Below are 13,469 nucleotides of genomic sequence, written 5' to 3' on the forward strand. Positions count from 1 at the left end.
GCCCACTCACCTGTAAATTGAGGATAATAACAGCACCTATCCATCACTTCGTTGCCGTGAGGAATTAAATCAGCCAATAATGCCACGGGGTGCCTTGTTGGCTCAGTCAGTAGAGCCAGCGACTCTTGATCTCAGGGCCATGAGTTCAAGCCCTACATCGGGCATGGAGCCTACTTTAAAAATAAATTAAGGGGCGCCTGGGTGGCTCAGTCGGTTAACCGTCTGACTTCGGCTCAGATCATGATCTCCCTGGGTTTGTGCGTTCCAGCCGCGCGTCGGGCTCTGTGCTGACAGCTCGGAGCCTGGAGCCTGCTTCGGATTCTGTGTCTCCTCCTCTCTCTGCCCCTCCCATGCTCATGCTCTGTCTCTCCGTCTCAATAATAAATAAACGTTAATTAAAAAAATTAATCAATCAATTAATTAAATACATGCATATATACATACATACAAAATAAGCTAATGTCTGAAAAACATCCAGGGCTTTGTTCAATGGAACAGATACTCATTGGATGCTTACAGGTGCCTGTTCGGCTTGTAGACAAGATTCTTCGAGAGAGCTGTTCTCTGGTTTACCGCACAGAGCTGCTGAGAAATCAGGCAGGAGGAACAACGCGGAAGCGTCTCAACCGCCCTTCACAAGCTAGGTAGAAAGAGTGAGTATTACAGCGCGTTCGCCGTTCCTTCAATAACTACTTGCGCCGGCGGACGGCTGTGCGGTGCCCACCCTTACTCGGTCCGGCGCGGGTTCCCGCGAGAGCCTGGGTCACCCCAGGCCCCGGCGCGCAGCCGCACAGGCTCGCGGAGCCGGGGCGGAACCAGTAGCCGCGGAACCTTTCTTCCCGCCCCCCGGAAGACCCGGCCCGCCCGGCGGGAAATGCGACAAGGACCGCGCCGCGCCGCGCCGCGCCGCCCTCACTGCGCCTCGGTCGCCACGGTAACGCACCGGGGGCAGCGGCCTCGCCATGAGCGTGCGGGTCGCGCGGGCTGCGTGGGCCCGGGACTGGGGCGCGGGCTGCCGCCGGGGCGCTTCGAACTTCCCGCTGCCTCCGCCGGGCGCCGTGAACGTGGCGGAGCTGCTGCGAGATGCCACAGCCGCGGAGGAAGGGCCCCGGGAGGCGGCGGCGCGGCGGCGGCGGCCGCCGGGCCAGTGCTCGGTGCTGCTCTTCCCGGGCCAGGGTAGCCAGGTGGTGGGCATGGGCCGGGGGCTGCTCGGCTACCCGCGCGTCCGCGAGCTCTACGCCGCCGCCCGCAGCGTGCTGGGCTACGACCTGCTGGAGCTGAGCCTGCACGGGCCGCAGGAGGCCCTGGACCGCACCGTGCACTGCCAGCCCGCCGTCTTCGTGGCTTCGCTGGCCGCCGTCGAGAAACTGCATCACCTGCAGCCCGCGGTGAGGCCCGGCCCTGCGCGAGCTCCGCCAGCCAGGCCAGGACGTACCTGCCAGGCCCCAGTGCTCCCACGGCTGATGCACGGGGCACATTCTCACCGAGTTCCCCCTCGGCGCCAGGCGCTGTTCTAGGCGCTGGGGATACAGCCCTGAACAAAACAGGGATCCGTGCCCTAGGGAGCCTGCGCGGTTCGGGGAAGGGAGATAGATAATGAAGAAGAACTGTTTGTGTCAATGACATAGCATGTTACATAGGGTGTACTAGAAAGGAAAATAGAGCAGGGAAAGGGGTTGGGAAGTCGAGGGCTGGGCTGCAATTTTAAATAACCCTAGTCATTTGTTGACTACCAAATTATTTTAAAGTTTTTTTAACTTTTTTTTTTTTAATTATTTATTTTTGAGAGATAGAGACAGAGCATGAGCGGGGGAGGGACAGAGAGAGAAGGAAGCAGAATCCGAAGCAGGCTCTAGGCTCTGAGGTGTTAGCAAAGAGCCCGATGCGGGGCTTGGACCCACGAAACTGTGAGATCATGACCTGAGCGGAAGTCAGCAGCTTAACCTACTGAGCCACCCAGGCGCCCCATTACTGAATTATTTTAGAAGGATTAAACTTCAACCTTAAATGAAGGATCATGAGGAGGAGGATGTGCGAGAATGTCACTTCACTTGAAGGTGTGAATTGACTGCTGTTACTATTTAATGATATCGGAACAGTAAATGTGAAGCCCTACTTTACAGCCTTTACTCCGTGCTCACAACCTGGTGAGGTAAATACAGTTACTTTGTGGATGAGGGAAGGTGACTCAGAGACACTAACAGACTTAGTGGAGTGGTCCTGTTGAGTCGTGGTGGTAACTACTCACCCTGGGCCAGGTCTGTGCTTCAGCACCTCAGAGACATGATCTTTGCATAACCTTCTCAGTAGCCCTGTGAGGTAGGTTCTGCCCTGTCCCCATTCCACAGACGGGATAACTGAGGCTCAGAGAAGTTAGGGAACCCTCCCAGGCTAAGAATCAAATCCAGCTCTGACTCTGAGACATGCTCTTCTCTCCTTAGCTCCCTCCAGCTCCATCGGGCCTTAGGGACATCTCCAGGGTGGAGGCAAGAGAGTCCAGAGCCCTGGGTTGGAGTCCCAGCTCACCACAGAACCAGCTAGCAGGCTATAACTTGCCTGGCCAGGAAAGGTCCTCATCAGTAGGAGGAGCGCCCTCTTCTAGCTGGAGCACCGGGCCAGCGGCTCCTGGCTTCTGGAGCCTCTCCACACCCTGCCAGCTCTCAGGTGCAGAGCCCCAGACTGAGCCCCCCCCCCCCCCCCCAAAAACTTGGCCTCATGTCCTGCCTTCTGTCACCACAGGTTATTGAGAACTGTGTTGCTGCTGCTGGATTCAGTGTGGGAGAATTTGCAGCCCTAGTGTTTGCCGGAGCCATGGAATTTTCTGAAGGTACCCAGGAAGGGGTTTGGTTTTGTGCTGGGGTATTCTCTTGCTGGGCTCAACTGGCGACAAAGGACACTGCCAGAGACCATTCTAGAGCCACTCGGGTGATAGAGGAGCACATAGATGAGAATAGCATGGGAACCCGAGGACCAGACTTCACCTTGATTCCCTTTTAACCCTGAAGGGTTCCTTGGGGATTTTCTTTCTTTTTGGAATCTCCTGAACTCTGCTTGCTTGACTGCCCTGCACCCTGTCCTGGGTGTTCTCAGTCCACTCACACACCACAGTGCCTGTCACGTGATAGGTGTTCAGCAGACAGTCCCGGAATGAAAAAGGGTAATTGACTGTTTGATCTTGAACCTGTCAGTTTCACTTCTTTTTTTTTTTTTTTAAATATGTATTTATTTCCTAAGTATTTCCTTTCCTTCCTAAGAGTTTTGCTCATAAACTGTTTCACCTATAGTTAAATATGGGCAGAGGACTTGAACAGACTTTTCTCTCAAGAAGACATACACATGGCCAACAGGCACATGAAAAGATGTTCCAACATCACTCAGCATTGGGGAAATGCACATCAAAACCACACTGAGATACCACCTCATACCCACTAGGATGGCTTTAACTAAAATAATAATAATAGTAGTAATCATGAGCGTTGGCAAGAATGGAAAAATAGGACCCTCAGACATCGCTGGTGAGACTGTAAACCAGTGCGGCCTCTGTGGAAGACAGTTTGGCAGTGTTCCTGAAGAAGTTACAAATAGAATTACCCTGTGGCCCAGTGATTCTACCCATAGGTACATACCTGGGAAATGAAAACGTGTCCACACAGAAAAACCTGTACACGGATGTTCATAAAAGTGTTCATTATTTGCAATGGCCAACAGATGGAAACAACCCGTATGTCCATCATCAGATGAGGAACAAGTTGTGCTCTGGCCATGTCAGGGAGTATTATTCAGCCATGACGAGGAGTCGAGTGCTGATACATGGTGCAACGTGGATGAGCCTCAAAAGCATGCTCAGTAGAAGAAGTTGGACACAAGAGGTCACATGTTGTGTGACCCCTTTTCTATGAAATATCCAGAATTTGCAAACCCACAGAGACAACAGATGACAGGTTACTGGAGGTGGAGGAAAGGAGAAGTGGGGAGAGGTTACTTAGCAGATACGGGGTGTTTTATGGAAACAACAAAAACCACTGAATTATACACTTGAAACTGACTTTTACTGCATTTTACTTTGATGCAGCGTTACGGCACTATTAAGGAAGCAATAAGAAATGTTGCATATTCACACATCCTAATAAAACTATTTTATACGTACGTAGTTTTATGTGCACATAATTTGCAGGATCAGAGCATATGTGTATTCCTGGTTTTATTTCGCTTGACGTTTTGCATGGTTACTTAATGCCTGCATGGGAGGACTTGCAATACTCTCTCCTACCTCCTACCTCAGGCCGTCTCTGTATCCGCTCCGCAGCCTTACCTGTGTAAGGGGCCAGCAAGCCAGTACAAATGAGTGTATGTGCCAAGTGAAGGAACATGGCGTGAGAAAGGGTGCAGGGGGTGCCCCTCACACTTCTGTTGTCCCAGCAAGCCCCGGACTGGTCCCTTACCCTCTCCTTGGCCCGGTCACCCCCCACCCGCCAGGGAGCAGTCCCAGGACCAGGACGATGGACGTCCAGTGGTTACAGGCCCCTCTTACGTCACGGTCAGCGGAGTTGCCTGTCCTGTCCTCTCACCTTGCACTTGAGCTGCACTGACCCGGGAGCTCTACATTTCGGCTTGTCTGCCTTGGCGGTGTCCTTGTTCTCCAGCCCCAAGTGGGGGCAGCAAAGCCGGATTTATGACAATCCTGTACTGTTGCAACACCAATTCCCAGTTTTCACAACAATCCAGGCTGATGAGATATTCTCATCCTGATTTTACTAAAAATTGGACCCGGGAGGTCGTGACTTGCCCAAAGCAGTACGGCTCAAAGTCTGTTCCTTTGCACCGGGGCTTCTCAACAGCAGCACTGTTGACGTTTGGGGCCGGATATTCCATGTTTGGGGTGGGGCTGTGCGCTGCAAGATGTCAAGCGGCATCTCTGGCTTCCACCCGCCAGATGCCGGTAGCACGCGCACATGCCCCCCCGACAGCCCCCCACACTCCGCTCTTGTGACACTAAGTGTCTCCAGACACCGCCCTGAGGCAGAATCACCCCTGGTTAAGAACCACCATTGTACATCAAGCCGGCTTTGAGGCCGGGAGCTCCGTGCTTTAATTTCTATGGTGCCAAGGACGCCCCCACCCTTTTCGTGGTGGCAGTACCGCCCCTGTGTCATGGGCACAGATGTAGTGGAACTGTGGCCTTGTGGACTGGTGACAGATACCACTGTCTGCGTCTCCAGCACGCAGTGTGGAACTTGTGCTTTGTCTTTCGGGTCCGGGCATCCCTCCTTCCTCATGTGCCCTGATCGTTCCAAATGCGCTTCTCTCCGGATAGGTTTGCATGCGGTGAAAATCCGAGCTGAGGCCATGCAGGAAGCCTCGGAAGCTGTCCCCAGTGGGATGCTGTCTGTCCTTGGCCAGCCTCAGTCCAAGTTCACCTTCGCCTGTTTGGAAGCCCGGGAGCACTGCAAGACTTTGGGCATAGAGAACCCCGTGTGTGAGGTGGCCAGCTACCTCTTTCCTGATTGCAGGGTGATCTCAGGACACCTGGAGGTTGGTGTTGATGGGAACAGCCTTCATAGACCCCAGTCCAGCCCGGAAGGTTCCACCCACACTCGTGAGCCCACGGTGGCGTGATGGGCGCTCTGCCCAGCCGTGGCCTTTGGGAAGTACTTGAGGGCCAGCAGGGGGCAGAGTCAGGGGTAGCACTGCAGAAAGGCAAGAGGCTGGGCTACTGTCCCCACCCTGCCACGCATAGATGAGGACCTTGGGCAAATAACCAGATCACCTGGTCCTCCCTCGTGGAAGGTATGGGGCTGGACCAGGTGATCCAGGGCCTTCCTGTCAATTCTGCGATTCTCACAACCTCTGATCTGGTTGCTTTCTTGGCGACAGAGAAGTCATTCTTGCCAGGTTGCTCCCTCCTGCTGCGTCTTTTCTTAGGTGTCTGTTTTTGTCCCGAGTTCATTTTCTTTCCTTCTGTCCTTCCTTCCATTCACTGTGTTTCCAGACGTCTCCCGAGCAGCTCCTCTGTAATGAGCACTGAGGGTACACAAGCTGACAAGCTGTGAACAGGTGACCTCAGGTTTGGGGCATAGCAAGGGTCAGGCTGGCTCCCAGAAGGCCTGAGGCACCACCAGGAGTGGTGCTGGGAGGGTAAGTTTGCAGGGGGAGGGCGTCTCAGCGGAGAGGCAGGGAGCCACCACAGGAAAGGGCCTGGCCCAGGGGATGCCAGGTGGGTCCGCACAGGGTCCCACCAGGGGCTGCAGGGGCGGGCCTGTGCCTACCCGACTCGTCCCGGCCCTGCGGCCAGTCTCTGCTCCACAGAAGCATGTTCTACACATGAGGAAGCTGAGGCAGAGAGAGCGGCCAGTGCTTAGAGATGGTGGAGGCAGAATGGAGCTCCGGTCTGTCTCATTCTGGAACCTTCTTCCTCCACTTGACTGCACTCAATCCATCATCCCTGTGAGGCCTTGCCCATGTGCCCGATGTCTTTGTGAATCTCCTCTGAACCAGTGAGAGCCACGGTCCCTCTTGTGCTCTGAGATGACGGGAAGACCAGTGACTGTGGCCCCACGTTCATCATGGAGCTGCTTGCTCATTCCCATTCACAGCCTCGGCAGGGCCTGGAGTGGGCCAGGAGCGGCTCCAAGTCAGGGCCGGTGTCTCCCTCAGGAGCTCCCGGACAGTCGGGTACACAGGATGACTCCCCAAGCTTCCGGGTTTGGCCCTGTGGGGGGGTTCGGAAGTGCCACAGCAGAGAGCTCAGGCGAGGGTGGGGTCTCCCTGAGCAGGCAGTCCCTGTGCAACGGCTGATGTGACAAAACTCCTTGGCCTCTGCTAAACCGGCGCCTGGGCCAAGGGCCAGCCGCAGAGGAGCCCGCTGCACCGAGGCCGTGGCCTCGAGTCCTGTGGCCCTAACCTCGGACTTGAGCTGGATGAGTCCAGAGACCTCGCGTGGAAGGATGCCGAATGATGCAGGAAGTGCCACAGAGTAGCCATCCGTGTCGACACCGCTGCCCAGGCGGTCCGGGCACGGTGGGAAGGCCTGTGTTCGGAGGGGGCTCCTGGGTGCCCCTCAGTGGCGTGGGGACGAGGGAGAGGGGTGGTGATGTGAAGCGTCAGGACAGGCTGGACTCTGCTGCAGTGACAGCCAGCCCGACCCCTCAATGCTTCCCGCAGACGTGGCTCACACTTCGGGTACAGCGTGCTGAGCTGTGCTGAGTTGACGGGCTCCCGACACAGGATACCGAGACGCGGCGAGCCACAGGCTGCGTTGGCCGTGCCCGGGCAGACGAAGTACACTCGTGCAGGGAGGGCCCCAGGGACGGGTGAACGAGTGCCATCCAGCCAAAACTCGAATCCTTCTGCCCTTTGGGGACACAAAGAGCCATCCTGTTACGTACTTTTTTCCAGTGGACGTGGATGGGCTTGGCCTACAAAATCCTTGCTAACCCGTATATAGCGCTTGTGTGCCAAGCAGAGTTCTCCTTAGTAGCCTGGGAGGTAACTATTGTCATTATCCCCATTTCACAGAAGAGGGAACTGAGGCACGGAGAGGTAAGGCAAAACTGCCCAAGGTCATACAGCTGCTGTGACCGAGACTTCCCTTCGGTCTTCTAGGGAACGGCTGCCCAGCCTCTGAGCTGCTGCGGGTGGGGACAGCCTGGAGAGACCGGGCCGGACAGACGGTTTAGTGCCCTGGAAGCCCCGCAGCAGATCCCAGTGGAGGGCCGTCGGGGTGGCAGGACCTGGGCTGTGTCCAGAGGGTATAGGGTCCCTTAAGAATATCTACTACTTTTTAAATATTTGCAAATGCCGTTGTTTGCAAACAGTCCCAAGTTTGGGCGGGTTAGCCAGGGAGGCCCCTTCTGAGCTGAGACCCCCTTCAGGAGAAGGCTTTTGGCTTCTGGGAGACAGAGCTCTTTTCTTCTCTAGAGAAAGCTCAGAAGAAGGGATTCCAATAGAAGGAAACGAATCTTGGAGCCTCCCAAATTTTTCTCTTGAGGTTTACGGAGTATAAGAAAAGAGGCTCACGAACAATTTCGGAGGGTAGCTGACAGATCGTTGAAAACCAGCCGTGTGTCCCAGCCTCTCACACCTCCCGTCGGGTCACCTCCCAGCGGCCTGGTGCAGGAGGTGCAGTTGTGCTCGTTTTACGGATGCAAACAGTTCAGAGAGGTTGAGTGACTTCCCCTGGGCCCCCAAGGTGCGTAGGAGGCGCGCTGGGAGGGACCGTGCTTCCCAGCCCCGCGGTGGTCACCTGCACGGTAGGCTGTGCGAGTGGCCGCGCCCCAGAGGGGGACTCGCAGGGTGCCAGCTGCACGGCTGGTTTGAACTGGAACAAAGAGGGGAGGGAGCCTGTCCTTCACAGCTGTTTGTCGGACGGACAGGTGTGGGCGTGCGGGGATAGCAGCTTCCGTGCGGGACCGCACGGGTGCCGCTGGCGACCGTCTCCCCCTGTGTCTCTCCCCCTAGGACGGGCTTGGCTGAAACTCCCTTTCCCTTCCTTCCAGGCCCTGCAGTTCCTCCGGAAGAATTCCTCCAAGTATCACTTCAGACGCACCAAGATGCTGCCGGTTAGCGGTGGGTTCCACACCCGCCTCATGGAGCCGGCCCTGGAGCCCCTGGCCCAAGTTTTAAAGTCGGTTGGTATGAAGGAGCCTCTGGTTTCCGTCCACTCAAACGTCGATGGGAACAGATACAGGCATCCGAAACACATCCGGAAACTGCTGGCGCAGCAGGTGGTCTCCCCGGTGAAGTGGGAGCAGACGATGCACGCCGTCTACGGGAGGAGAAAGGGCACGGAGTTCCCCAAGACTTTTGAAGTAGGACCGGGGAAGCAGCTGGGCAGCATCCTGAAGAGCTGCAACCTGCAGGCCTGGAGGTCCTACGGGCACGTGGAGGTTCTGGAGGACCCGGAGGACGACGGGACCTAGCCTGGCCCTGCAGGAGGGAGGGAGAGGGGGCCCCGGGAGGGGCTGCGGTGGGGGGGGGCCTGGACCGCCCCCTTCTGTAGGCTTCCTCCTCCCGGAGTGATGGGGAGGCGTGGTCTGCAAAGTGCTTTGAATGCCGCATAAAAAGCGCTGAAAGTGTTTCTCCAGCTGACGGGGTGCACGTCTCCTTTTCTCCCCCTGGGGCGTGTGCGGTGTTGGGGGGAAAGATGCCAGGAAGTCTTGGCGGGGTCTGGCTCCTCCCCCGCCAGCCCTGCCTGGGGTCACGGGGGCACCTCTGTGAAGTGGGCAGACACCGCCAGGCTGGCAGGTGGGCCTAGGGACTGCGAGGCTTGGCCTGTTGCCCTGTGGGTGCCGTGGGCATACCGGCATGGCCACGAGGCAGGCCGGTGCCACGCGGACTCCTCCGCTGCCCTGGTAGCCCATGGACACCCACCGCCAGAACCTTCGCACTTTTGTCACTGAATGCAAAGGGCTTCAAGACACAGTCGGCTTTGACAGCCATTCTGTCCACCCCGTCCATCACTCAGCAGTTGGGAGACCCGGGGCAGCATTCGTTTGCTTACCCAACAGATAGTATTGAGTGTCTGCTGTATGCCTGTGAACGAGTGGCCCCTGCCCTGGTGGGGAAGAGGGTCCTTAGCGAGGCGGGAGGGGTCTGGGGAGGCTGGCCGGGGGCCCTGTTGCCTCCCCCACCCCCAGGCATCCCTTCACACGGTGATCGCCGGGTGTCTACTGTGCGCCCGTGACCCAGCCTGGCACGGGCGATCCTCACTGAGCTTCCCCGCCGGCCCCACAGTGGGAGCAAAGTGCGGGTTCTCTGTGGACGCAGCTCCTGCACTGATACTAAGGGGTAATCCTAAGCTTCTCGGTGGCTTTTTCGTGGATCAGCGATAGCGGAAAAACATTGGTAAGAAACCGCCGCGTTTGTCTGGAAATGTTGCTGTTGTGTGGGCACATGTCAAATCCTGGATAGGTTTCTCCTTTTGAATTCAGCAGTGTTTCTCAACAGGGGCCCCACTGGCCTCTGGGCGGAACTGGACCGCATGGTGGGGGGCTGTGGCGCACAACGTGGACAGCCGTCCCCGCTCCTGGCCGCTCCACGCCCATAGCACTTCCAGGCATCGTGACCCCCACACGCCCACGTGTGTCCGCAGCCCCAGAGAACCCCTGCAGATACGACCACGAACCCGGTTTTCTCCCTGGCCTGAAGGTGACCGCTCTTTGGAGTTCAGTGACGAAGTAACTCTCTCTTAAAATTTTGTTGTGGAAATTTTCAAATATTCACAAAGAACCTTGCTGTTATTTTTAAATAATTGCCAAGTCCATTTGAACCCTCTTCACCGAGGGCTTCCCTGGCAGGCAGCCTTGGGAGACCAGGCTCTCCAGGCCAGGCTTTCGTTCTCTGGCCATGCGGTGGGCGGAATGGTGCCGCAGACTTTCGTTCGGCCCCGAGGAACGCGGTCCCACAGGAGGGAGCTGGAGAAGCAGGAGCTGAGACTTCCCACGTGGCAGGCCTCACTGCCTCTCTGGGCCACGGCCCTTCTCCTCGGGGGTCTGGGATGGCGCTATCAGGTCCTTAGGTCCTCCGGTCCAAGCCAGAGGAGGGGGATGGAACAGCAGTCAAGGGACATATGGTCCTACCTTAAAGAAGTTTCCAGAAAGCTGGCAAGATCTCTCTGCCCCGTAGGGGGGGGGGGGGGGGACAGAAAGATGAAAGCAGACAGTGTTCACCTCCACTGGGGGAGACCCGGGCTGGGCGGCCCCTCGCCCACCCTGCTCCTGCAGACTTGGGAGTCTGGGTGAGTCACGAGGTGCGGGAAGTCATGGGGGAGCCCAGGGTCTGGGTGGTGGTGGAAATTGCGTCCGGCTCCTTGGCAGGATGCGGGTCGGTTCGCCCCCCCCCCCGAGGAAAATACCCTGTGCCATAGTTGGTCCCACGGTGCCGGCCCACCCCGAGGCAGGAATCCCACCTGCCACCGTGTTCGGGTCCCTCGCCACCAGAGACCCTTGGGCCGTTGGTCCTCCCGGCAGCTTGCCTCCCTCAGTCCGCCAGGGGCCGGGGGCCGCTTCCCTGCCTGGCGGGACCGGGTTTCCCTGGGCACCTTCTAAGAGAATCCGGTCTTGCTGCCTCACGTGCGGAAATGCTGCCTGGACCCAAGGCCTTGATCAAAAGCCTCTGAAACCGCAAAGAGGGGGCCCCTCGTGCCTCCACAGCCTCATCCCCTTCTCTGGGAAAGTACTTCCTGTCTCCCCAGGGGGTCAGGGTCCATGTCCACCCTGTGGCAGTGGGACCCTGTGGTCCCCTGGGACCTGCTGCAGAGGCCCAGGAGACGGGCGTCACGCAGAGATGCTTCAGGAATCATGAGGCCCCTGGGCGACCACGCGGTCTGCCCCCTGCCGGGGAGGGACGGGCCTCCGGTCCTGCCTTTTGGCGGTTGTTGGGAGAGTGACTTCCGGTAACACTGTCACTCAGCGTCTGTCTGTAGCTGGTGCAAGTTGCTGCGTGGATGAACCAGACTGGGTTTGCTGTGCCCCCTTCCCCGTCTGTGGGCCTCAACCTCGGCATCTTACTGCCCGGACCGGCTCACGTTGGTGGTCAGAGGACCCCAATTGGATCAGGGATTGGCGGATCCTGGTGCCACTTTGGTCGAGCCTCCTCCTTCTCTGGGCCTCAGTTTCCCCACCTGGAGGGGTGGGCTTTCTTGAGGAGACAAGTAAAGTGCTGGCTCCAGACGGCCACAGTCGCGTCGGCTCGGGGGGTCGAGAGGCCGCCACCTCGCGTGGGGGCGCAGACGCTGGGGCCAGCTCATCAAGGCCCCGGGGTTGGCACGAACGGGGTAGACACTGGCCGCGGCCACCTCCCTCGTGCTCGGGAGGGTCTCCCCGGCTTGGGGCCTTTGTACGTGCTGCTCCCAGTAGCTGGGTGACCCTTCCCCTCTCGTCTTCGCCACAGCCAGCGTCTCCAGACGGGCCCGGTCTTCCGTGGCTCGTCCACCCCGGCCCCGCCATTTTCTCAGTCCTTTCCCGCCTTCGGAACACAGCCCACAGGTCTTAGCTTATCTGCGTGTGCTTTTTTTCCTCCCGAAAAACAATGGGAGATTTGAAGGACCAGGTATTCACACCCCCAGGACCTGTGCCCAAGCCTAGCACAGTAGGGGCTCCTCCGGTGTCCATGGGTGCGAATATCACAAACCCTAGAACGCTGGGGAAGGGGTCCCCAAATTCCTGCAGGGAGGAGCCACTGCATCAGCTATACCCGAGGGCTCCATGAACAGCATTTCCTTTCCCTCCGCTCTCTGAAGAACCCCAAACTCCTGGAGAAGCCACGGGCACCCCTGGCCACATCTAACCTCTAAGCTGGGTACGTGGTTGGGTGGGCAATTCTGTCCCCACACTTTAGGGGAGAGCAAGCTGGTGGTCACAGAAGACTTCTTAGAAGAGGTGCCTCTAGGGGTACCTGGGTGGTCAGTCGGTTAAGCGTCCAACTTTGACTCAGGCCTGATCTCATGGTTCGTGAGTTCAAGCCCCGCGTCGGGCTCTGGGCTGACAGCTCGGAGCTCGGAGCCTGCTTCAGATTCTGTGTCTCCCTCTCTCTCTCCAAAAATAAATAAGAACATTAAAAAAATGCAAAAAAACAAAAAACAAAAAAGAGGTGCCTCTAGAACGGGTCTAGCCACAGTCCGACTTACTGATTGTACAGTGGATCCCCAGGACCTTAGGGTCAGGGCACCCACACAGGGCAAGCCCTGGGTCACTCCCAGGTGTCCAAGCTCAGTGGTGCCTGTCTGGGGATGGAATGTTCGTTGGGTGGAGCGAGGAGTCAGGATGGAACATTCCCAGCGAGGACCTGGGAACTGGGGGATTCTGGGCCTGCCCTGTGAAGCCTGGGGAGGGCCTGACATAGCCCCAAGGGACAACTGACACAGCAGAAGGAGGTGAAATCATGCCTCAAGACTGTGAAGAGCCAGACCTTACAGAGCTGCAGCCTGGGAGGCCCAGTGGTGGCTGGGAGGGTCCCTTCAGTTGTGAGGGTGGGAGGGGGCAGCTGGAGTGGGCAGGACCTGACCAGCCTGGCTGGAAGGTGGGGCGCAGCACGGCTCTGGAGTTGAATGGAGGGTAGGGAAGGCTCCCCAAGCCTAGGCCCTGGAGGGGACAGCAAGGGGAGGCTGGAGAAGATGGGGGGCTGAGGGGCCGGAGGCAAGTGGCTCACCCCAGCCCAGCGTTGGCATCTGAGATCGGGGACTGTGGGTGGAGGTGCAGGGAGTCAGAGCACAAGTTCTGGGAGGAGGGCCTGGCGGTCTAGAAAGAGCACTAGGCCTAGGCCTGGGGCAGTCTGAGCCCGCACGGTGGGAAGCCTGGCCCTGGTGCCCCTTCTCCCCTGCCCCCCGCACCTATGTGAGTAGCCCCACAGGCTACACGGCCAAACACGGGGAGGGTAGGCAGCCCAATTATAACAGACCGACAGCCCAAAGGAAATAATCCCTAACAGTAGGTTTCAGGCACCAGGCAGGGCTGAGGAGTAAACCTGATCGT

General features: G+C 57.8%; 1 protein-coding gene across 3 annotated transcripts; it reads left to right on the forward strand.

Annotated features, from left to right (window-relative positions):
• Window positions 1–879: 879 nt before the first annotated feature.
• Window positions 880–10,245, forward strand: MCAT (malonyl-CoA-acyl carrier protein transacylase). 3 transcript variants are annotated; one of them, XR_009265264.1, is made up of 5 exons: window positions 890–1,388; window positions 2,740–2,827; window positions 5,315–5,532; window positions 8,496–9,843; window positions 9,946–10,245. XR_009265264.1 is itself a non-coding variant. In XM_058741097.1 (4 exons), the coding sequence occupies exons 1-4, from the start codon at window positions 963–965 to the stop codon at window positions 8,916–8,918; spliced, it is 1,155 nt and encodes a 384-aa protein (XP_058597080.1). In that variant the 5' UTR covers window positions 890–962; the 3' UTR covers window positions 8,919–10,245. The 3 variants fall into 3 exon arrangements, 2 of the variants coding, with proteins under 2 accessions (XP_058597081.1, XP_058597080.1); XM_058741097.1 differs by having other exon boundaries at window positions 8,496–10,245; XM_058741098.1 differs by lacking the exons at window positions 5,315–5,532; window positions 9,946–10,245 and having other exon boundaries at window positions 880–1,388; window positions 8,496–8,691.
• The last annotated feature ends 3,224 nt before the right edge of the window (window positions 10,246–13,469 follow it).

The sequence above is a fragment of the Neofelis nebulosa genome, chromosome 8, assembly GCF_028018385.1.
Source record: "Neofelis nebulosa isolate mNeoNeb1 chromosome 8, mNeoNeb1.pri, whole genome shotgun sequence".
NCBI classification, from domain to species: Eukaryota; Metazoa; Chordata; class Mammalia; order Carnivora; family Felidae; genus Neofelis; species Neofelis nebulosa.

Bases quoted from the DNA above. Each gene is read 5' to 3' on its own strand.
- MCAT (XM_058741097.1), top strand. From the start codon at position 963: ATGAGCGTGCGGGTCGCGCGGGCTGCGTGGGCCCGGGACTGGGGCGCG. The intron at 1,389-2,739 runs GTGAGGCCCGGC...CTGTCACCACAG, and splicing joins TGCATCACCTGCAGCCCGCG to GTTATTGAGAACTGTGTTGC. The intron at 5,533-8,495 runs GTTGGTGTTGAT...CCTTCCTTCCAG, and splicing joins TGATCTCAGGACACCTGGAG to GCCCTGCAGTTCCTCCGGAA.